This window comes from Dermacentor variabilis, chromosome 7 (assembly GCF_050947875.1).
Source record: "Dermacentor variabilis isolate Ectoservices chromosome 7, ASM5094787v1, whole genome shotgun sequence".
Lineage (NCBI taxonomy): Eukaryota > Metazoa > Arthropoda > Arachnida > Ixodida > Ixodidae > Dermacentor > Dermacentor variabilis.
The window spans coordinates 147,242,334-147,266,559 of NC_134574.1; the positions used below are offsets into that span (position 1 = coordinate 147,242,334).

General features: G+C 45.3%; 2 protein-coding genes and 1 non-coding gene across 3 annotated transcripts; 1 reads left to right on the forward strand and 2 right to left on the reverse strand.

Moving 5' to 3' along the window:
- On the forward strand, nucleotides 1-4,883 carry eIF3h (eukaryotic translation initiation factor 3 subunit h). Its single transcript, XM_075699605.1, has 2 exons — nucleotides 1-766; nucleotides 3,735-4,883. Exons 1-2 carry the CDS (start codon nucleotides 23-25, stop codon nucleotides 4,011-4,013), a joined length of 1,023 nt encoding a protein of 340 aa, XP_075555720.1. The 5' UTR covers nucleotides 1-22; the 3' UTR covers nucleotides 4,014-4,883.
- LOC142588123 (uncharacterized) lies at nucleotides 4,697-23,556 on the reverse strand. The gene is made up of 7 exons (XM_075699604.1): nucleotides 22,759-23,556; nucleotides 19,827-20,026; nucleotides 17,948-18,144; nucleotides 16,898-17,113; nucleotides 15,283-15,470; nucleotides 13,199-14,093; nucleotides 4,697-11,826 (listed from the first exon to the last, which is right to left on the reverse strand). The coding sequence occupies exons 1-7, from the start codon at nucleotides 22,764-22,766 to the stop codon at nucleotides 8,476-8,478; spliced, it is 5,055 nt and encodes a 1,684-aa protein (XP_075555719.1). The 5' UTR covers nucleotides 22,767-23,556; the 3' UTR covers nucleotides 4,697-8,475.
- TRNAI-AAU (transfer RNA isoleucine (anticodon AAU)) lies at nucleotides 19,246-19,319 on the reverse strand. The gene has a single exon. It is a non-coding gene; the product is annotated as a tRNA-Ile (tRNA).
- Nucleotides 23,557-24,226: the final 670 nt, after the last annotated feature.

A 24,226-nucleotide genomic window follows, 5' to 3' on the forward strand; every position in this document is an offset into this window, starting at 1 on the left:
TTCACCCTCTTTAGCAGTCAAGATGGCGTCGAGCAGGGACAGGCGGCACACCGCCGACGCGGAATCCGCCGTCGATTATGTCCAAGTGGACGGCCTGGTCGTGCTTAAAATCATCAAGCACTGCAGCGAAGAGGCCGGAGGACTTCTGGACGTGGCCCAGGGCGTCCTGCTGGGGCTCATAAACTCCAACTTCGTCGAGATCACCAACTGCTTCCCGATCCCACCGCGCCATGCCGAGGAAGAAGAGGCCGATGACTTGGAGTACCAGATGGAGATGATGCGCCAGATGCGTCACGTCAACGTAGACCACTTACACGTCGGCTGGTACCAGAGCTCCAACTTTGGCAGCTACTCGAACCGCACTCTACTCGAGTCCCAGTTCGGATACCAGACCAACATCACCGAGTCCGTGGTCCTCATCTACGACCCGATCCGTACCACCAAGGGGTTCCTCTCGCTGCGCGCGTTCCGTCTGAGTCAGCCGGCGATGAAGCTGCTGGCCAGCAACGACTTCGGCGCTGAACAGTTCAAGAACGCGCGTTGTTCCTTCGAGAACATGTTCGAGGAGATCCCCGTGGTGATACGCAACTCTCACCTCGTCAACATTTTGCTCTGCGAACTGAGCGAGTCGACGCCCGTCGACGTCGGCAAGCAGCTGCTGGACATGAGCACGGCGTTTGTTTTCGAAAAGAACCTGCAGGCTATGATGATGTGCGTGGACGCACTCAACCAAGAGACAAACAAGTTCATCAACTACCAGCGCCAGGTGAGAACGTTGATGACGCCTGCGTGAGCCCATTCATAGTTGAATCACGTGGGTCATGGCGGAATGCTGGGAGCCTTCAGGGCGCCAGTTAATTCCGTCCGCCTAAATTTCTGGCAGCGTTTATTCTCCCGGCATACGGGAGAATTCTTGGAACGAATTTCTCCCAACTCGCCTCATATTCGCGTACGGAAGCCACTTGACAAACTGCCGGAAAAAGAACTGCCTGCAGAAACAGTAGGAGGCGAGTGCCGGGAGAAATTCGTTTCAGAAATTCTCCCGGCTGCCGGGAGAAGAGAAACTGCCCAAGTTTTTAGTTTAAACACATTTCTTGCATCTTACGATCATGGAAAGCGCGAAACTACCGAACGGATCAAGAATTTTAAATTCTTCGGTAAGTATTCTCAAAGTTCTTAGATTGTTGACTGCGTTCGAAAACCCCCTGCAGGAATGTCAAGTATGAGGACGTCGCCTATTTCGTGCTCTTCACACTTAGATAGAAGCTATTCAGCCGCTTGAAAAACATGTCCGATGTAACAGAAGCTTAAACAACAATGAAAGAAGTGAACACGCTATGTGAGGATGCACAGGCATCGGGAGGAAAACTTCAGCAGTCTCCCTTACCGCTCGTTTTACTAAAACGCTTTAGACGTATTATTCGAACTTGTAGCACAGGTGCACGGAAGTTGAAAGATCATTGCTTCCATCATGCTTCTTGCATGCTGACCTGCGTCAAAATAGTGCATCATGCTTTTCCTTTTGATGCATTATCTTGGCGTGCACATTTGCGTACACATCGTAAGAGAAAGTCAAGTCACTGGAGCACTGCTTTGCTTAACAAGATTGCTTGCCTCCTGAGCATGTATGCCTAGCTCTCCAATAAATGTAGTGAATATAGGTCAACTGACATGAGCCCTTTTAAGCCATGTTTGGTAGCAAAGAAACATGAAATTTTGACTATATTAAGGAAAAATGAGACACCAATTCTCTAAACAAAATAAAAATGATGTCATGCCGTTTTAGCCCACCTTCAACTGTGATAGGCTGGGTGTTATTCTACCTGTTGCTCTGAGGGCTATAGGCATTATGACCCGCCGTGCTTGCTCGGTGGCTATGGTGTTGGGCTGCTGAGCATGAGGTCGCGGGATCGAATCCCGGCCAGGGCGGCTGAATTTCGGTGGGGGTGAAATGCGAAAACACCTGTGTACTTAGATTTAGGTGCACATTAAAGAACCCCAGGCGGTCGAAATTTCCGGAGTCCTCCACTACGGCGTGCCTCATAATCAGTGGTTTTGGCACGTAAAACCCCATAATTTAATTTAATTTTTAATTTATAGGCGTTATGTATTTAGCCCTGTGTGACATGATGCAGTTAAGCGAGCCCTTCCAGAGTTTCCATAGCTTCCCTGAAAACCCACCTCCTACCCATTACGGAATACTGCAAAGCTTCTAAGATGACGCCATCTCGTGGTTGCAGAGCTGTGATATCATTGATGTATGTGCTTTTTAAAACGTGCGCCATAGCATAATCCTCTGAGAACAGGATGCCACTAAATTTCACGAGCATAATTTGTCTGGCACATTGTGCTATGCTGTGAACAGTTGATTGCTTTCTCACTCTTGCTGTAAGAGAGTTCATACTTTTCTCAGGTTAAATGCTGTTTGCTCTCTAAAGAAACATTTTTACTCAGCCTTGTTTGTGCCTTCACAACACATCATTGGCTCTGTTCCTCTGTTCTATATAACTGTGGTATAATCCAGTCAGTACTTCCATTATGGATAATGTTATTAAATTTTCATCTGTGTTGTGGGCACCAAACTAAAAGTTGAAGCATAAGCATGACTGACTTTGCCCTGTACAACCACCTAGCATGCAAGTACATTTGAGGACAAACAGAATGAACACACTGACGAAGCTTTTGTTTGCGGCTGCCTTGTCGTCGTGTCTTTTCAAGCTCTAGCTGGCTAAGGGTTATCAAAACACTCATTTTATGCAACCTTGCCCATGTGGAATAAGTTTAACCACTGTTAAATTAAAGCTGATGTCACATTTTAACGTGGTAGCTCACCATAGTGTACGGTCTGTACACAGTCTTGCGTCAGTGCCTTCTTACCAGGCAGCAACTGCAGGTGCATGTCACAGTATAGACACAAAGTTAGTTGGTGACCAATATGGCGAGAGCGAATGCTGTTAATATACTTGCACTTTTTTTTTTTTTTTTTTTGTCGTTACTGGTTTGACAGGCCTTCTCCCTTCCGTTGCGTCAGGCTGTTGAGAATGAGATGTAGCTTCAAGTCAATAAATGTTGTAACGTCGCCAACGATGAATTGAGAGACGGATAGTGTGCGTTGCACCAGCGACAGCCGGTTACGGGACATCCGTAGGAGTGAAAAAGTCGGCCATTGCTCCTGTATTCCTGCACAATTGCTCTTGGGTGATGCAAAGAATTCTCAGAGTCTTCGTTTAATGTGATTAGCATTCTCTGCTTACTTTAGACACTGCCACGGTGGCCGCATTTCGATGGAGGCGAAATGCGAAACACCCGTGTACTTACATTTAGGTGCACGTTAAAGAACCCCAGGTGATCGAAATTTCCGGAGTCCTCCACTACGGCGTGCCTCATAATCAGAAAGTCGTTTTGGCACGTTAAACCCCATAATTTTTTACTTTAGACACTTTGAGTCTACCTGTCTAGCCTCTTACGCTGTCGTTGTTGTTTCTTTAACTGGATATTGTTCGGGATGTGCATTATTTCATGAATGACAATGCATGCATGTCACGCCATGAGATAAACATAATCATCACCAAAGTGCAAGGGAGGAGCTCGGCCGCATACACCCGTCATACGTGTCGCGTATCGCCGTTGGCAACGCTGCATTTCACTACGTTGATTCAGTGCTATTTGCATGATTGTCGACAGTCATTGAGAGATGTGCCCTGCCAGATGTTCCATTTCTCTCCGTGCTGCAGGTGATGCGCCAGCAGCAGCAGAAGCAACAGTACATTCAGAAGAGGGCCCAGGAGAACAGTGCACGCGCCCAGAAGGGCGAACCCCCGCTGCCGGATGAGGATATCAACAAGCTGTTCAAGCCCATCCCAACACCCTCGCGCCTTGAGTCGGTGCTCCACTGCGGCCAGGTCAACTCGTACTGCCAGCAGGTGGCGCAGTTTGCCACCCAGAACCTGGGCAAGCTGTTCATGGCCGAAGCCCTACAGCTGGAGAGCAAGCCGTCGGGAGTGCTCCCGTAAGGCGCGCATGGGCTGGAGGGGCGCCCCGTTTAAAGAATGCATTCCTCCATGCCAGGCTAGGGGTTTTATCGTGCCGAGCTTTCTTTCCTCTCTTTGTCGAAGCTGCCAGGTAAACACATGCCGTGTCTAAACTCTGGGCATGCGGAAAATGTGGAAGAACGACCTCAGTGGCTCACAATTGGCTCAGCTCATTTTCCTTTCCCTCTTCAAGCCTCATTGAGACAAGCACTCATTATCATACCAAGCTCTCTTGCTTTTGACAGCTAAAGGCGAGACCATTCTCGCCATCTAATTGCTAATGGCAGCATCACCAAGCTAAAGCTCTATCGCTCCTAACTTCAAGATGTGTGTGCTTGTCCGTACTATGGAATCGACAGAAATCTCAGACACAACGCTAGCACTCCTTCTGCTTACGCTTTCTACCAAACCAGGACAGGAATTAACGTCTTTATTTTCTATTATTTTTGCTGCTTGCTTGGTTCATATATTGCATGCAGTTTTATCTTGTTGCTTGAACATAATTTACGTCACACTTGTCGCTTAGGAAACAACATTAAATAATGCTTTTTCGATTTTTCCTGCTTCAATTGCATGTCAAATGTGATGCCTTGGTTGAAATCTTGTGCCTTCACTATTGGTAATTCTTAACGCTTCCTTTGCAAAATTCTTTTTTGAGTGGCAGGTAGCAGGGTGTGTCTGTCCTTACTCAACGCTGTGTATAAATTTAGAGACAACTGCGCGAATGTTGTGGAAAGTTGTCCTGACTGCCACTTTGTCACTTCCATGGCGCGTTGCAGCAGACGGTCATGCCAGTATTTGCACTTCGACACTCCGCACGACACCTCTAGGAATAAAAGATCTTTTTTCTGACGATGCCTCGTCGTGTGCTTAATTCGCGAGCCCTACAAGATGCATTGCGATGCTTACCTGCTGACTCGTTCAAAGGGTTACCGACACATATCCTGAAGCTGTAGAAACTATACCGCTTCTCACATGCAAAGGTGCGCCATGTATGAAGTTTGCCTTTTTGTGCGTAGGCTAGAGGAAGGTGACAAGAGCCGAGACAAACGCTATCGCAAACTGGAACTTCAGGCGGAATGCGATCATTCCTGATACAAAACTGAATGGAGGTACGCGCACGACATGCTGCAACGGCAATAGACATCCGTAGGTGACGCTCCTTCCTCAATACAAGCGCTCACTTTTTCCCTTGGCTGGACATGCCATTTCACGCAAAGTGCACGCTTTCGCCACACCCCGGTGGGACCAAGTTCGTGCTGTACGTGGAAGGTATTCTTTACTATGGCGGCAGCTTTGCTAGTGTTGAGCGCCGCGCATCATAGTTGTGTTGGTAACCGTCATTACAGCGATGGGAACACAAGTGGGCTGACATTGCCAGTGAAAATCTACCACTTTCTAAGAATTGGTATGAGAGAAGCGGACGACACATTAACTCCACTGTCGCTTTCCAGGGCTACAGCTGTGCCAGTGTGTGGATGACGCATCGGAATTCTCCACCTGTTTATGCACAGCTACCAAGCTTAAACAGGCTGAGCTACATGTTTCTTTCACGAGCCACATAGTCAGAATGCACCCGGCCCTCGTCGTTTGCAGGACGACGCCTGCAGCAAAAAAGTTTCGTTGCACAGATGTGCTTACAGTAGCACGACAGCACCACCCGACAATGCTTTTGATGTTTACTAGTGTGATGAGCAGGTCCTTGCAGCGTGGCGTGTACGCACCTTCACTTATTGAAAATCGTTGCGCTCCTATTGCGGTTCAAGCTAGTGCTTGTGTCTGTCTTGGCTCTTGTTATCGTCCCCAAACCTGTGCACAAAAGCCTACTGTCATGGAATGTATCATCTTGGCCAGACCAGTACCTACAATGAAGGTTGGGAAACACTTGTAGGATAGCTTTAACTTGGTACTTGAGTTTGTCTTGAAAGCTGGAGCCAGCGTCAACAGCATTGTTGTGATGATGTGACACAGAGCTAAATTGAGTGATGTTGCATAGCACTGATAACATTGCTTATAAAGAGGAATGAACAGTAAGAGAGAGCCAGTTTATTGTAACATTGTGACTCAACCATCTCCTGGGAACTGATACCGAAGCTGGTTTGTAGAAACATATAGTAAGCTATCTATGGTGCTCTGGTTTTTGCTAGTAATGTTTTCGAATGTTTACGTGTTCAGACATTTTAACACACAGAGAGAAAAACATCGCCTGTTCCAAATGTCATGTCGGTACTGCTTTAAATGTGACTGGTCGCCTCTTGTTTCTTACATATGTTGAGGGAATGGACATGTTCTGATGCTGCAAAGCTGGTGCAGCACTCTGCCTCAAACTACGATGGTATTGAAGCCACCAGTGATGGCATTTCTTTCTTTGACCCACAGAAGCTTTCTTTATTTGGATCATCTTCAATCTCTGCTATTTTTGAACCACTGCAGCTAATTTTAGATTAAAAGTAACCCCCTAGTTCAGCAACTACACCTGTGGCAAGGACATGTTTCTGCAAAAATTAGTTACTATTTTGCTGCAGAGAACAGTTGCTAGCTAGGAATTTGGCTACAGTAAAGAGGTTAACGGCACGACGGCTCAGTAACAACAACTGCATGAAAGTGACGGCACTTTCTTGGCCAACCTACAGGACGGCATTCATGCACATGCAACAGTCTTGAAATGTTTGCAGGAGTCAGTGGCTCTTAATCGCTGCTCACAGTTGTTGAGTTTAGGGAATGGGAGTCTGTGGGGTCTCATCATCTTTTTCTATCCTGGCAAGAGCCACGAAACTAGTACTTGGCACAAGGTCTTGCACAGGTTCTATTCCTTGCCCCTCCAAGGCTGCATTTCGATGAGGGCGAGATGCGAAAGAACCCCAGATAGTTGCCAATAACGCTTTAAGAATGAGACATATAAATAACCGAAGCAAATGTTTATTTTCCATTTAAATGGTGCAAAATACACTGTGAATAAGCGGATTAGTCAGTGTAAAGAAAAAAAAATTTTGTGTAATCTTTTTCAGCAATGGGAGTGGGGGAGGGAATCCCAGGCAGAACACTGGAAGCAAGCTTTACCCCAAGCCACCTATGGCTCTGTGTGGAACTTGTGCAGACAGTTCTCATCATATGTGAATGTACATTGCATCTGCTTTCCATTACCTATGTTACACCACTGCAGCCAAGGATCTTGCATCAAACTGTCTTTCTTGACTGTGCTTTCAAAAGAACACGAGTTGCGTGTCAAACTTCTTCCTTGTCTTGTGCTGCTGCTCTGATTAAACAAATGGCATTTTCTGCTTGCCATTCACTGTTGGCCTAAGACATTTAGCCAGAAACTCTATACTCAACACTGAAACTCTGCAAGAAAAAGTTTGCAACACATCTATAAACGATTATTCTAGAGACATCCACTACAGTGTGCCTCGTAAACCACTGCGCAGTTTCGGAACGTAAAATTCCGCAATTTTATTTTTTAAAGGGACGCTATATAAATTGGTCATAGTGTGTTAACAGGGAATTTTTTGGGGATTGCAAATGACCCATTTTTATTATAAAGTAGTAGCATCCAGCTGAGCTCCCTGCACACCTCGAAGACTGACAGCACACTTACACAAGAGGCTGCATTCGTCGAGAGCAGTTTGAGGTGCAGAATTGTGCAACTACTTTCTTTACGATCTTATCTGCAATTAGGTTCATCATCATCATCATTAGCAGCAGCAGCAGCCTGCAGTGCAAAGGCCTCTCCCATACTTCTCCAACTACCCCGGTCATGTTCTAATTGTGGCCATGTTGTCCCTGCAAACTTCTTAATGTCATCCGCCCGCCTAACTTTCTGCCGCCCCTGCTGCGCTTCCCTTCCCTTGGAATCCAGTCTGTAACCCTTAATGACCATCGGTTATCTTCCCTCCTCATTACATGTCCTCCAATGCCCATTTCTTTTTCTTGATTTCAACTAAAATGTCATTAACCCGCGTTTGTTCCCTCACCCAATCTGCTCTTTTCTTATCCCTTAACATTACACCCATCATTCTTCTTTCCATAGCTCGTTGCGTCGTCCTCAATTTAAGTAGAACCCCTTCCGTAAGCCTCCAAGTTTCTGCCTCGTACGTGAGTACTGGTAGGGTACGTCTAGTAATTGGGTTATCTCTTGACATAACTTAAATGTGGGCCTTCTAGAACAGTACTTTAGCTGGGTATCTATAATGTGTCAGTGTTTGCTGTTAGGGTCCCCAACATTCATGGTGCGTGTTAATTGATGGCAGCTGATATTTTTAATGCTTTATTATAAAGATTGGCCACCTGTATGGCATGATGCTTTTGTTATTTTTGTGCTCTAGCAGTACAGGATGCCATGGAATCCGGTTGATGCTGCATTCAGTCCTCTCACTAGATCACAGTTAACAGAGCTGCACCCTGTAGGCTGTTCACCTGTCCATCAGGTGGATGGCTTGCTGCTTTATTAAAGTCCATAACTGCCTCCTGACTGACAATTGTCAGCATGACCATCGTTCATGTTGAGATCACAGTGTGATCGAATGGAGGGAGTGTTTTCCTCAACAGTGTCAACTTCTGCTTGAACAGACGTTGAACTCGTTTCGGAACTGTTGACCTCAGCAGCGTCTCTCTCGCCACCCTTCTTCCAGCGGCGCTTGGATGTCGCCGCTGGACTGTGTCCCTGCATGACGGACACAGTCTCCTCTGGAGCTGTGGTGGACACTGTCATGTTCTTGTTCAGCGGCGGATTGTCCTTGGAGATTGTGGGAGCAATGATGCAGTCACAGTTCGAGGCTACAGACTGACAAAGTTTCACGCTCTCTACATTGACGTCGCCACCCAGGATGGCAGAGATCAGGGGAACAGGGTTGATTTCAGCTCCATAGATGGTGCTGTACTGAGAGTCGGCAACTAAGGAGATGGTTCCGTCTTCCAGAGCATTCTCCGATAAGCATTCAAGATTCCCAATGTCTATGTCCTCGCTTTCATGAACTGCGCCTGGTTTCGTGGTCGCTCGAGCTTTAGGCGTGTCCTGGCACGCTGCAGCACTTTCTCTGGTGGCCTCGCTGTCTGCATTATTTGTGCTTGCTTTCACCGCCACTGCGTTCTTCTCCTTTCCTTTATGCTCTGCTGGCAGAGATCCGTCATCTGCATCAATATTTTGGATGTTTTGACTTTTTGGTATTCGTGCAGTCTGATCTGCACGGCAGCATGTGCGCTTCTTGAGAGGCAGCTGACTTTGTGAGCGCCTCTCATCTTTGGCTTTGTGTTTCGTTTTCGCACTGCCTTTGCTCTCGTCACTCTCCGAGGGAGTTTCGTCTGCATGGGACTTGATGAAATCTGGAGTGTGCCTTGGAGCTGTACCCGAATGTGGACCAACAGTTTGTGGTGCTTTAGATCTTGTAGCAGAGCTTGCTAGATTCGCCCTTGTGTGACCTTCGGCCACGGAACGGCTCCTTCGTGCTGGTAGTTCAGAAGCTGACGACTCTGTGTTATTCACTGCATTGACATTTTTACAGGACCCGGAATTCCCGGACAAGCTGCTGGGGGCACAGTCGACGCCCTTGAGGTCAACTGATGTTTTACTTTTTTCTGGGCGCTGTGGAGCACGCGGAAGCACGACTTCTCTGCTTTGTATTGACAGTGGCCTTCCTATCAAGCTGCTGTCACTTCCGAGTATGCCCGTGATGGAGCGCCGCAGGTTAAGCGGTTTGAACTGGTTGGTTGTTGTGATGCGCAGCGTTCTCGTCATGTTGAGCGACCTGTGTACTGGCGGCGAGCCCTTGTTGGAGGCCGAGAATGTAGAAAACTGACTGGAACCCGCAAGCTCGTGGCACTGCAAGATGGTGGTGTCCCTGTTGGCAGGTGAATCCTCGTTCTCCTTGTCTTCTCCTTCCACAGTTTTCTTTTTGTCTTTTTCCGATGCAGCAGGTTGCTTGTTGTCCAAGTTATTATTGTGCAACTGAGACTCTCTCGCATCTTGCAGCAATGCACCAGAATCGTCCTGTGTAGCCACACCTTCGGCTCCCTTTGTCACTTGTTCTGGCCAAGGCTTTGGTGCACATTTATCGCAGCTGGCTGCTGTGTTGTTCTGGGCCTGCATGTCATCATCTCTCCGATCAGCCTGGTCATGAGAAAGAGTAGCCTGTGTCTGTGCGTCAGCAAAATTTCTGGATGTGGGTACAGCATGACTTGCCGATTTAGTAGCCACTGGCTCTTGTTCCGAAGTCAGAGCTGTCATACTCTGCTTTCCTGTGCTTTCGAAAACCTCGGTGGATTTGTCACAACTGTTTAGCTTACTTCTGGTCCCTTCTGCTGTCCCGGAGAGTTCTGGCAGTTTGCCGGTGGCACATTCCCTCTGCAAGTTCGCAATGGCTTCCAGCTGTTCCCGACTTCTTGCAAAAGAAGTTTGGCATGGAGGCACTTCGGGTGACTTGGGAAGTCCTGACACACTAGGAGCATCGGCATTCTTTCCAACACCTTCCGCAGTAGCCACCGAGTCGTCTTCATCGTTCAGGGAGCTTGCTGTCATACTCAGTACTTCAAGCAACTCTGTATCAGAGCTCAGTGCAGCAGTCTTGTGTTCACCTTCAATTGCCGTCATTGAATCATGTAGAGCTTTTAGAGCAGTTGCCATTTTGCTTTGAACTTCAACTGCTTCTGACAGCTCTGCAGCATCGACAGCAGTGCTTCCTTCATCTTTTCCAGTAGCTGTTGAGTCCTCTGCAATCACCAGACCACTTGCCGGTTCATCGTGTCCTTTGAGCGACTCGGCAGACGCCGCACTCTTGTAAGCGACACCATTGTCTTTATATTTAGCGGCAGCCATTTTGTCCTCTTGGTCTAGTAAAGAGCCTCCCTCCTTGCTGCAAGAGGTTTCAAAGAATTCCAGGCAACTGTTGACTTTGCCCGCCACAATCACTTCCTCCTCCAGGACATGAGTTGCGAACTTCGTGCAGCATTCCTTGACAGTGCTGTCCTCGTTCCGATCAGAGTCACTTCGTTCAATCAGTGCCTTGCTTTTCACCTTTGGGGCCTCTGTCACCTCCTTATTCTCCACGGGCGTTTTCATTTTCACCTGACTAGTGACCATGTAGTCACAGTCCTTGACCACAGTATCACTGTCGACGTCTTCAATAGTCTTAAACCAGTGTACAGATCGCTGCCGGTTTTTGAACACTGACGATGTGGAAAGCTTACTTGAAGACGATCGTGTGGGTCCCTCTTGAGTCCGTGACCCAGTGGCACTCGGCGCTGATGCCAGACTGCTTGCAGAGCTGCGCTGTTTTGAGCGTTGCGATCTCGTCGAAGACACCTTTCGGCATTTCATGTCCTTGGAAAGTGGCACCTTGAAACCTGCCCCACTGTGGTCACTGTACAGGTGGTCAACGGTTGTGGCGCAGTGCCGAGACGTTGCAGTCACGCTGCGCTTGTCCTCTTTTGTGGCAAGCGGCAGGCTGTCGTGGTGCGCGACGGCACCCGTTCTTTTCGCAGTGTCTGAGTTTACCGCTGGCAGAGAAACCAGCTTCGGGCTGACTGTTTCGCGAGGATTGTGGGGTGGTTCAGCTCCGCGCGGATGAGCCCACGAGAGCAGGTTTCCCTGTAACGAAGCGTGGATGTCGCGGGGAAAAGGGCCATACATTCGTATGATTGGTGCCTGGACCTCTTCTCTCTTAATCAATGACTCTTCGTCGAAAAGGTTGCTATGCGGATCGCTGTAGTTGCCAGTGAAGTTGCCGGACGTCCCGTCGCTTGCTTTGGTTTGTGTTCTGTCGCTGCAGCCGCACGTCGAAGACAGCTGCGTGTAGACTGCTGCCTGCGATACCAAAAGGCGCACAAGATTTTGAAAGCTTTACTGATGTTTCAGCCCTTGGAGCGGTCCAGAAGTATAGTGTACTGGAATACCAATGTTCTAGTACACTATACTTTACAGGAAGATGGAGACTTGAAGTGACCAAAAGTAGCCCTTGTTTGATGAACATTCCTTGTTTGAGTACTGTTTATTAGCTGAGACAAACGTTAGGCTTCAGCTCACATACGAATGCGCACACATTAAAAGAGCTAATACAGCAGTTTCACTTTTCACAAAGCTCAAAGAAGCACTCGTAGACGCCTGGTAGATGATATATTCTTTTGCTAGAGACACAGATACGGAACTAGAAACATGAATGACAATAATATTTTGTGTTTTTCTTTTCTTCTTTACTCTACATGCCTCTCTATGACAATCATGTCCTTTAACAAACACCAACTATGCCAAGAATATGTTCTGGTATGGCTAATTTTTTTAAAATTCAGGAGTTTGCCACTGGTAAACTATTTACAGCGAAAACAATATTTTAGAGTGTTAAAATGAGGAACCACATTATCAAAGTGTAATGTAAGATTTCAACATAAGCATGGCAAGATTGTTGTCTGGGAAGCTGTTTCACAATTTTCATTAACCCCAGTATGTACATATCTTATGATAAAGATGAAACAGTGGGATCGGCTTGCATTTGAAAATCCAGTTCCATAATAGCCTTCATGAACAAGCCTGTACCTGACAATTAGAAAGCAGCTACACTCTACCATGTGTGTACAAACAGAGCCTATGACTATGAGTGCCCAAGACAACAATGAGTAAGCAGAAAGAAATGTGTAAAAACAAGTAAAATCAGGCTTTAGAAAGTTTCTCTCATCATGCAGTCATAAATTTGACTTGCGAGAGGATTTGTGTTGCACAAGAAAATAAAACTGTGTTCATATTTCTAAACAAGATGAAAGTTCGAAGAAGCATCGAAACTTGAAAAAATGAGTAGTACTTGAACAAGAAACGTCGCTTAAACAGATGTTGCTTATTCATATTTATATTGTTGATGCATTCTGTCAGGGTTGACTTACGTTCGTGGAAACATTATTTGCGTTTCAAGCCACAAAGTATTGCCCTGCAGTTGAGATTGGCCTAGATTGCAGTACATACGACAAATAATAGTAAGTTCAATGTTGCTGCAAGTGCATGCATAGCTACCTACTTGCTCATTATCATAGCCTATATCATTCACGTACATGCGGCATAAGGTGTAACCCTGCTGATTTGAGCCCCTGTGGCAGCCTTGAGATTATGAGCTAGGTGACTAGGAGTCATACTCGTTTCAAGCTTGTAGCCAAGCATATGCATCATTGTCCACTACAGACTTGTTACTTACGGACAGTTGACTGGCTTGATTTTCATCAATCCTTGGTGGTTCGTCCTCTTCATCAATGCTGGCTCGCACCAATGATGACATGTGCTGAAGGACGTCTTCCCTGCCAAGAGACATGTCCGATTCCTTCTCGAAAAGCCAAGGCCCTTCAATACCTGTACCCAGGCTATCGTGTGTCGAGGAAGAAGCAACTGTGCCTTCTGGAACAGTCAGCTGCAGTCCCTGGCCACTGCGTCTCATCGCAACTGCAACTCTCTCGTCATCTTCGTGCACAGACTGCACTTGGTCATCGCTTTCCTTTGTTGATGAAGAAGCCATGGTCACTTCTGGGAGGATCATGTTCTGAGCACTGTTCATGCCCGCTGGGCTGTCCTCGCATGTCATTCTCTCTGAACTGCTCTCGTTGCTCCCGACACTGGATACCGCTTTCTGCAGTCCAAGGTCTCTGCTTTGTCTGCAGCTGCTGTTCTCATCTATCTCCTCTGGCTGCTCTTTGTCTGCTGCTATCGACAAGTCGTTGCCCTCAGTGTTTTTCGGTACCTTGAGCGAGGGTGAAGATTTTGTTGTCGGAACAACCTGGTCCCTGGCAGTAACCTCGGAGACGTTTGCAGACGACTTGCTCAAGACCTTGCTTTCCACCAACGTGCCACATTCCGGGACAAATGAAAAGCGTCGCTTGTACGGCAGCTCCGTGCTGCAGGTCGACGTAAACGGGTTCTGGTCGCATGACACCGTTTTTGAAATACTGTTTGAATGAGCATACGTTGCTTGGCCTACACAGGCGCGATGTTCTGATGGAGTCTCCGCCTTTACACTGTCTTGGGTGGAAGTCATGGAATTCTTGATGTAGGCAAAGTGATAGAAGGCATCTTCACTTCGCCTGGTCGGTGTAAAAGATCTGAAAAAAAAAAATAAAAAGGAAGGAAGGACATCTGTATATGAAAGTGGAGAATACTCTACCCACTCTGGTAGCTCAGTGGCTACATGGCATTCTGCTGATGAACAGAAGGTCATGGGTTCTATTACCAGCATAGATAATTGCATTGCAATGGAAAGGAAATGCAAAAACACTTGTGTACAATACTTTGAGCACTTTTTAAGGAAACCCGATTGGCTGAAATCAATCTGAAGGCCTCAACTATGGCACCCCCTATAGCTTGTGTGTTGCATTGTAATGTTAAAACCGAAATTTTAATTTGTTGAATTCTAAAGAAGCCTTGCAACACTTTTTTGGACATGGTGCATTCGAACCTTGATACATGACGAGCACAGCTATAATGAATTATTGGGCTTAATGAAGTAAATCCACAAATTTTACAGCTGATTATTAGCATGTCATACATGTTTATAACAAATATCAAATGTAACGAAAATATTTTTGTGTCAGATCTAACTTTGTTGTAACAAGGTTCGACAGTGCTAAACAAGCTGCTTATTTGCTATGCTCTCACAAACACTGATGGTGTATGCTACTCCTGTCTCTTGTCAGTCAGCATAGAGCTTACAATTTCACCCACAGGTTGGTTATGTGAGAATTCTGAACTCGGGCACAATATTATTAGGGAAAGGCACAGGTATGGACGCAGCTGGTGGATGATATTATAGCTCAGATTATCGTTAGGAGACCCTTCTCTTAATGACAAAAATAAGGGTGGACAGTGAAGTTACAGTGAAGTGCAACTCCACCAACTTTGTTATAGCAAGGTTCTACTCTACACACTTTATTAGAATCTGGGCCCAGAATGGCATGATATATAAAAGCTGATTTGCATTGCAAATGCTTCAGTTGTCTGAAGTGTGGGGAATGCAGTGGTGGACACAGATTTCCTTTTCTTTGCCTTACGACAAGAGTGCAGCTGAAGATGGCAAGGTAACCTGCCAAGAATGCGATAATGACTTCACGATGCCAACTATGGCCATCGCTGTCACCGACGTAATGAAAACCAAAGCTACAGTGGACCCATTTTCAAGCTTCTTAAGCTTTCGCCATAGTAGCATACCTTCCATCACTCTAGCTAGTTCACGTGGCATGCTGGCAGTGGCGGCTTCTGTGCATCTGTGCAACTGGCAAACAGAAAGACACGTACGTGATAGTGGACGCCTCTTGTATCGCATTTGTGTTAGCTGAAAGGGACAGTGCCGAACGATTCGTAGTTACACGTGCATTTGTCCGATCCTCGGGCAGGATGATAGTGCTGTGATGAATCTCTTGATGGATGTCTTCGTTGATCCAGTTCTTCGGGATTTGAAATTCATTAGCTTCTGGACTCTCAAACTGAAAGTTGAAATAAAAAGCTCAATTTTAGGTCTGCAGTCGTAATACTAGCTTGCCTCAAGCCAAAGTCATACGTTGTGTGCCCTCGTGAAGCTGTCGCTCACCGTAATATGATTTTTGTTGGCTGATTGCGCGCATGCACACTAGAGTTTAAGGTACACTAAAATGTGCTTCTGAGTTAAGTTGGGTTCATTAATTGCACCATTGAACATTGCATTTTCTAAAATGAGAGCAAGCGGCACATACAAAAATGTACTTGTGATGGCTCGCCTATGTGAATCTTCATCCATATTGATCCAGATCAGGCCGAGACAGGAAAGGAAGCTGATGTTGAAGCAGACTTGGTGCTTCAGCCTGCCTTCAACAGATCCTGACATGAGCATACTCGATTCGAGCCCCGAATTCTATTTGATTCTAGACTGCAGATGAGTGCTTGGCGGTAACGCTACGTGTTCGTTTGCTGTGATGCATAATCAACTCTCTGAAAGCTACTAGAAAATGTGTTTTAGTTGTTCGTGCAAGCTTCTTCTTACCTTTAAATATTAAAAAAAGAATATCCTCTACTAACCTGTAAGTAAGTAGATGGTGGCTGACAACTGCCAAACCTTTGAGAACCGTTACTTTACACCACACCAGCAATTCCAAAAGACTGTACAGTATTGCATACTCTTAAATAAAACACCTAATTGGTATTTAAATCAGCATAACTAGAAGTACCATTAACTTTATAGGAGTGCTTGATATGTGACGAGTAAAGTAGACCTTCATTGGTAAAAATATATTGCCAAGGCCTTAGTGTTGAAACTGAGCTGTTACATCCTGCATTGATCGAACCTCCATATAAAGAAAACGGATATAACAAAGTAAACTAACGTTTCTGCACAAGACAGATATATGCTTATAACGAACATCGTATATAACGTATTATCAAGTACAACAAAATACTGTATTGACAACTTCATGTTATCATGAGCAATTGTCACTTTTTGACTTATGACAAGCGCATCTCATGGCATAAGAGCATAGATATTATATAATCATCGCTTTTATGGAATTAAATTTTCGAAACTATTTGCAGACAAATTTAATGTTTTAGCGATGTTCATGTAGCATATCATAAAAAATTTAGCCACACAGGAAAACCCAATTCAGGCCTGCAATCTTCCTTTTCATTTGTATTTCACTGGTATCAGCACGTAACAAATATATTGTTATAACCAATATCATGTATAATGAATTATCCGGTATAATGTAAATTTAAAATTATTTCACCGATATCGACATGTAACGAATATATGCTTACAACAAGTATTGGATATAACTAAGCTGCTTTCATGTCTAATACGACTTTCTTATAGAGAGGTTCGACTGTTTCCCTTTAACGGTGAGTTGTGCTGCACATTAAGGTAGATGTTGAAAAGGCTTGCCACAACAAGAGGCTGTTCGATGCTGCTGTCCCTTTCCTGCTGTTGCCAGCTGGTATCCGGGGCCATGTCGGCTTTGATTTCGTAACCCTCGGCCTCCACAGTTCCAGCGTCGTTGTTCATTTCGTCTTGGTAGTGCATTTGCAGCTGGTCGTACTTGAGCAAGTTGTGGGCCTCTTCCCTCGTCAAAGCCAGCCTTGGGAAGAACCTTCTCGATATCTGCACTTGGACGTGTGTTCCATACATCAGCAAAGACATTCCTGCCAGACTCGTGAGACCTTGCGGCATCACAACTTCAACGAAGCTATTAGCACGGCTAGACATCCTAGCACTATTGAAGACAGGCACTGGCTCAAACAACCAAATAGATGAAGCCTCGATCATTTCTATGATTCTACTAATTAACCCCCCCACACTAAACATTGACCACACATCACTCTTTGCGACTGTCTGCATGCACTCTAAATTTTAAGCACGGCTAGGACTTTTCATTCCTTAGTTAGCTGTAAAAGTTTCAAATGTCACACTTTCATTGTTTATGCTTAAATCTTTGGGCACTTGTAGTAGCAACATGGCAGCTTTTCAGCAAAAAGGTCACCTTGAATGCATGCAACAAGTTCATGGTGGTTCAGAAACAAAGTCACTAAAATTGGATTTACACAACAGGCCCAACTGCCGATTCCACTCGGATCTAGTACAATGAAGTGATTCAAAAGCATTCCAGTGCCTATCTGCGCATCCTGATTCCAGGATATAGTGAAATACATTGCACTCCACCTGCGGGCTGGATCAGGTGAGTTGAACTTACGAGTTAAGAGATGGTTTAAAGTAAAAGAACACTGAAGCCAGGGAGCAATTACAAAGTTACATTTGTGAAAGCTTTTACTCTGCAATTTGTCTTGCAAGTATAGTGACCACCTCTTCGTGTGTAATCCAGTCGATAAGACAAAATTTCATTATGTATACCACAGGAGATGTTTAACAAGTCTGTTTCTACTAAAATTATTGGATTACCTGTAACGGTGAGCAGTGTATAAAGCAAGGTATACCAACCGGAAAGATCAAAGTTGGCAACAATGCCAGGAGTCCTCCATCATCATCCTCCACAGACTCATCCGGTGACTTGGCATTCATTTCAGGGTTCATTTCAGCATTCTTCATACGCAAAGCTTTGGCTTGTTCTATGGCTGCAACCATTTCTTTTGGGCTTGGGTTCCTCATGACTTGTTGAAGGCGTTCCAGCTTGTTCTCTAGAAACAAAGAGCGAGATCACATATTGTGAAGCTATATGTGGATGTGCTTTGCTAAGAAATCTAGTTTGTCGTCATTTAATCACCCTTAAAGAGTCCTTGTGGTAATGTAATGGGGCCGGGAGCAAATATATAGGTAAACTACAATAAGAATTAACCAGCATATATATATGACAAGAAAACAAGAGAAATCTCAGAGAAAAAGAAAAGAAAGAAAAAGGACAAGCTTGGTTAAACATGTTTCAAATAGGCAAATGGAAAGAATGTACTGAAATCCTGATTACACAAGGGGAGCAGTTCTTTGAGTTATCAGAAAGTAGTTACCGATGATAGTCTCCTAATTTTTAACGGTCTAGATGTGAGACGACGACTTGCCATGCTTTAGACATACAAATTTCTCTTGTACTGCATGAAGAGCATGAGTTTATTGACAGCACAGTGATGATGAATTATGGCTAGCAATAACATGTCATTATATAATTGATTTAACTTTATTGGGTCACTTTCTTTAAGTCCCTGGCAGCACACTCCATTGTTCAATAGCAATGTGCAAAAAATGTTCTTTGTAGGTATTTGTTTTTGGGAGGGGTTCTGCGGAGACACTAGTGGCTATCTCGAAAGATCTATAGTCACTTATTTTCGCATGATAATCAAGCACATTGTTAACATAAATAGTATAAAAATATCTAACATATATTTACACATACATATAATTGTGATAAAATAGGTAACGTACTGAGCGCTATATCACCACAGCAATAATTTAGTCCTGCTAAGGCCGTTAGAAAGACATTGTGTTGTTCATTTGGTCAAAAGAACTTTCCTTTATATATATATATATATATATATATATAAAGAGGAATGTTCTTGAAGCACCTGGTTATATTTATGTGTGTGTGACTTTATCAGCTAGACTGCAGAATTTTCTTTCACTTCGAAAATGGGTGCTGAGCAGCGGATTCAATGCTCAATAATTGAAGCTTTAATACCTTAAACAGTCCCACTTCTAAGTCTACGTGAAACATTCCGAACTAGCTGATCTCTGTGCGGCGTACTTCATGCAATACAATTTAGAAGCTGAAGAAGAAAAAAAAAAAAACATGGCCTGCGCAGGGATCGAACCTACGACCTTCGCGTTATTAGCACGACGCTCTAACCGACTGAGCTAGCAGGCCATATTCGCGTGGCGTTGTAAACTAAGCATATGTAGTGCTTGCAAAATTATACCCGCACTTTTTGTAGTTTATTTTAATTAGATCAACGAAGGTTACACCACATTAAATCAATCTGCTCGCCTCTTTTCTCAAAAGTTTCAACAAAATTTGCTTACATTTGTGGACGTGTTTGGTCGCTTTGCTTGAATAATTTCGAAATCCAATTGGAGCCATGCAGAGTCGAAGTCACTAGCCACTTTTGTGGCGGCAGTTTAAAAGCTTAAATTTTTTACCTCTTTATGGGAAGCGGACTTTTTGCACCGTCCGATTAATAACTATTTCCCGAGGCCAGTGTGTGCAGATGCTTTGTTATTGTTTCACCTATCCATTCAACATCCGCACCTTAATCGGTAAGCATTATTCATCGTTTCGTGCAGTTTACTGCATCGCGCGATCCATCTACAATTGCCCGTCGCACCAAAGCCGTGGAAAGCCGGCTTGCGTGATCAGTTAAGTACTGTTACTTACCAAGATTAGCGACGTAAGCGTCCGAGTCGTGTAGGAAGTTCGGTATGACGGTGAGGTGGAAGTCGTTCTCGAACGCCATCTTGATTTCTCCCGTGTCGCTTGCCCGTTGCTGCGTGAAATCGTTCCACGGGTCTTGGTCCTCGTCCCGATTGATGGATTGAGAGAGCCAGCGGTTGAAGCGCGTGGCGCCTCCGACGGTGCTGTGAACAGTTCAGACACATTTCGTTTCCTTTTCTTTCTAATTTTATTTTTCAACCAGCCTGTATATCGGTTTCGGAATGCACACTCGTAAATGTTCGACGCCTTTCGAGACTTATCTACAACCATGGAGTGCCAAATTTACGACTCTGTAGTAATGCACAGATGACTTGCAACAGCATGTACTGCTTTAGAAATATCACTCAGTGATTCGGGACCATATATTATTATTATTTTTTTAAAGAGCGGTATACCGTAATACCGGATGCCTCTCTGGCACCCCCAGCAGAAAAATTCTGGCACCTCCTTCGGCTTTAAAGTGCTCATTAATAAAAATAAATCTCTTTGGGGCTTCTTACCTAGCATACACACTTATTTACCACTCCGCGCTTGCTACTTTGCTGTCAGGAACGCTATGTCACGCTGATACGTGCATACTTTCGTGACCGGAAAGTACCGTGAGCGCAGCGTTAACGGAAATGCAAACAAAAATAGCTGGCACTTCATTGCTGGACAAGATAAGCCCCAAAGACTGTATAAACCTTTCCTCACTCGTAAAAAAGATTGCACCCTTTGGGGCTTATCTTGTCCCACAACGATAATCGTCATCTGCCTTGCTTGCATTTCCTTCCTTGAAGACTCGGCGCTCGCTACTTTCCTGTCGCGAATGCTACATCATACTGATGACGCGCAAGCCGTTCGTGACATGGAAGTACCGCTGGCTCGCAGCGTTAAAGAAAGGAAATGCGGACAAGGCAGATGACGACTGTCGTTGTGGGACAAGATAAGCCCCAAAGGATGCAAACTTTTTTTTAAGAGTGTTAGCGAACAAGAGCGGTAGAAACTCATTATTCAAAAGATTAGCGCAAAAAAGCAGGGCCAAAGACAGAGAAGACGACAGGACGAGCTCTGTCTTTGTCCCTGCTATTTTGCGCTAGTCTTTTGAATAATGATGGGTGTGACGTTAAGGGATAAGAAAAGAGCAGATTGGGTGAGGCAACAAACGCGGGTAAACGACATCTTAGTTGAAATCAAGAAAAAGAAATGGGCATGGGCAGGACATGTAATGAGGAGGGAAGATAACCGATGGTCATTAAGGGTTACGGACTGGATTCCAAGGGAAGGGAAGCGTAGCAGGGGGCGGCAGAAAGTTAGGTGGGCGGATGAAATTAAGACGTTTGCAGGGACAACATGGCCACAATTAGTACATGACCGGGGTAGTTGGAGAAGTATGGGAGAGGCCTTTGCCCTGCAGTGGGTGTAACTAGGCTGATGATGATCATGATGACACACCAACTAGCCCAGCTTTCTGCCTTGGCAGAAACTCCTCATGAGGAGTGGTTGTCCCTCTCATATTTCATTCCAGTTCAGGGAGCTCTTGTATCACACCCTATGGTTGCTTCTCCCATTTACACATCTAAGCTCCTGTTAGCAAACAAGAGCGGTAGAAACTCCTCATGAGGGGTGGTTGTCCCTCTCATATTTCATTCCAATTCAGGGAACTCTCGTATCACCCCGTATGGTTACTTCTCCCAGTTAAACGTCTAAGCTCCCATCTAAATACATGGGAACGGAGACATTGTTTTGATTGGCATCAAGTGCACCAAATTTGACATTCGTTGCAATTAAGACAAAGCTAGCTTGGAGGCCAACTCCGCGATTTGCCAAGTCAAATGCATGCAGAACATGGAAATGGTTCTATAAGACAACCGTTCAACAAATTTGAATTAAATATGTTGCATTTTAGAAAGCTAAATTTTGGTGACTATAGTCTACATGTAGGAAGGATTTTGATAGAGGCTGAGAAATAGTTTTGCAAAAATTCTAAAACATTGGTAAGCTCAAAAAATATAGGACGGAGTTAACAAATATGTAACTCAGCACCGAAAAACGGATATCGTGGTTCTGTAAACGGCATCCGTTACATCACATAAGTTAAGCGGACAAATGTGATACGCTCATGAAGTGACAAGTTACGCGAAATTCTTGAAATGTTTACGAGGGTTCTGCATAATTTTGACAAGCAGATTAGTGGTACATTTCAAAGCGCTGGGTAATGCACCGATTTTGTCCGCTCTAAGGCGCAATTTACAGAACTGTGATATTGTCTTATTCACGCTGAGTTATGGAGTTGCAAATTTCAAAGTTTTCAGAAAAGTTAGTTTTCAACTATATTTTCTAAAACATCCGAAGGCATGAATACAAAATCTTCTTTTACAGCGACTAGATTTTAACGTTTTCCTTTAATTGCAACAAACCTAATCTAAATCGGTGCAGTGGTTGCTGAGAAAAACGATTTCTACGTTCCCGTGCACTTCCCGAGCTCCCAAGCGAAAGCTTCTTCTTGTAAGAAAAATAATAAATACATCGACTGCGGTAGGATGTAGTTTTTTTTTTAAATCTAGGTCATCAATTCAAAAGAAAAAAAACAGAATTGAAGAAAGAACAATTGCAGTATCACGTTTACAACTCTGTAGCGTAGATGACCTAAGACCTATTGTACTGCCTTACTCAATACTGTAGCACCTCTGGAAGCGTTTTAAAAACGATCACTCGATGGTCCTACGGCGAGCTAGATATAATGATGCCGCAGTAAACTATTTTTTTTTTCACACTTAGGTTGGATAGCCTAATAGCTTTTTTTTTGACGCTTAGCTCACACGAGTGGTCGCTACGTGGTCGCTTCGTTAGACGAAAAGGAGCCGCTCGCGTAAACGCCGCCTCCCTCACGTACCTTTCCATGGCTTGCAGCAGCTGAGCGTTTTCTGTTGGCCCGCGGCCCAAAAAGAAAAGCGACGAGAATTTTGACGTCTTGTGTGACGAGACGCGGCTGTGTGTCTTCTTCTTGTCAGGTGGTCATCGGGCGGGCAATTTTGACGAGAGAGTGTAAAAGAAAAGCCGAATGCCTCAGCGGGCCATCGCCCTGCCGCCCCCTGCAGCCGGTGTACGGCTTCTTCGTTGTCCACTTTGCTTGGCCGGTTTGCCTTTGGGCATGGCTCGTACCCGCTATGAGGGATTAGCCAAAAGACCTAACTATTCAGAAATGTAATTAGTGAAATCTAAAAAAAAGAACCCTCGTGAGAAAGTTTGACAAAATCAATATGAAAGAAAGAAAAACGAAATAATAGTAACAATAAAACCGCTGGCATGCACAGAAAGGCACAGTCTGTGCGATCGATCTACGAGGTCCCCGTAGATACGTGACGTTCCGCCTGCATACACAGCCACATAACGTTCCACGGGTGCACACCTGTGCGATCGCCGCGTTTTCTTCGACCATTTGCGTAGCCTCGCTTTGGCTATCGACACAACGCTGACGGTGCCCCTGGCGGCGTCGCCGAACCCCAGTGCCTGTGGGAGGGTAGTGCCGACTGCACGCTAAGGCGATACCTGCACAACGCAAGACTAATTGGTTGGTATTCTCCTCTTCCTTGCAAGGCACTCTGCACAATGGAGCGAGAACGTCAGGAGATGTGTCAAAGCGGCAGCGGTAGACCAATGTCCGCAACGCCCCAGCTCGTGCCTCAAAGCGCTGCCAATAGAGAGGTTTAGCGTGTCCGGTAGTCCGGTAAACACAAGCGGACTGGGCGTTTCACCGGACGAGCGCCGGCGCAATCGTGAACGTCCTGACGCACGGTGAAGCCACCTGGTGGTTGGTGGTACAGGGCTTAACCAGACGAATAAGACAATATTAGCTCCATGTATGGTTGAGGTATTCGCCACCAGGTGGCTGCACCGTGCAGGGCGTTCACAATTGCGCCTCCGCTCATCCGGCAAGACGCCCAGGCCGCTTGCGTTTACCGGAATACCGGACACCTTGAAACTCTCCATTGTTGTGCATCCACTCCACGTCAATGGCCTCCTTATGCATCCGGTACGTGAGTAGTATCGGTTTATGAATCTTCGGGACAAGCTGCACCATCTAGCGGTGCCGCCGTGAAGGAGTCCGCGCGTGTTAAAATTTATTCGGACGTCGCTTGAATATACGTCACGTGGATCCTCTTCTGCTGACACAGGGTACATTTTAAATTACGATTTTTTTTTGTCATTGATGAGCGACACATACCCGGTGACACAACTGTCAAGAGGATCGCTGAAGGGCTGTACATACCCAGTGGCGCGCACACACGCGGTCACCAAATTACTGTCAGGACGTGTGCCGAGCGGGCTTCTCGAACGAAAACATTGCAACGTGTGAACGC

What these genes read in the sequence shown, in the direction of transcription:
- LOC142588123 (XM_075699604.1), bottom strand. An exon ending in CGCTTACGTCGCTAATCTTG is followed by an intron (nt 18,145 to 19,826) that starts GTAAGTAACAGT and finishes CTTTGTTTCTAG; the next exon opens with AGAACAAGCTGGAACGCCTT. An exon ending in CAAGAGGCGTCCACTATCAC is followed by an intron (nt 14,094 to 15,282) that starts GTACGTGTCTTT and finishes TTTTTTTTTCAG; the next exon opens with ATCTTTTACACCGACCAGGC.
- eIF3h (XM_075699605.1), top strand. Translation starts at nt 23, where the DNA reads ATGGCGTCGAGCAGGGACAGGCGGCACACCGCCGACGCGGAATCCGCC. An exon ending in TCATCAACTACCAGCGCCAG is followed by an intron (nt 767 to 3,734) that starts GTGAGAACGTTG and finishes TCCGTGCTGCAG; the next exon opens with GTGATGCGCCAGCAGCAGCA.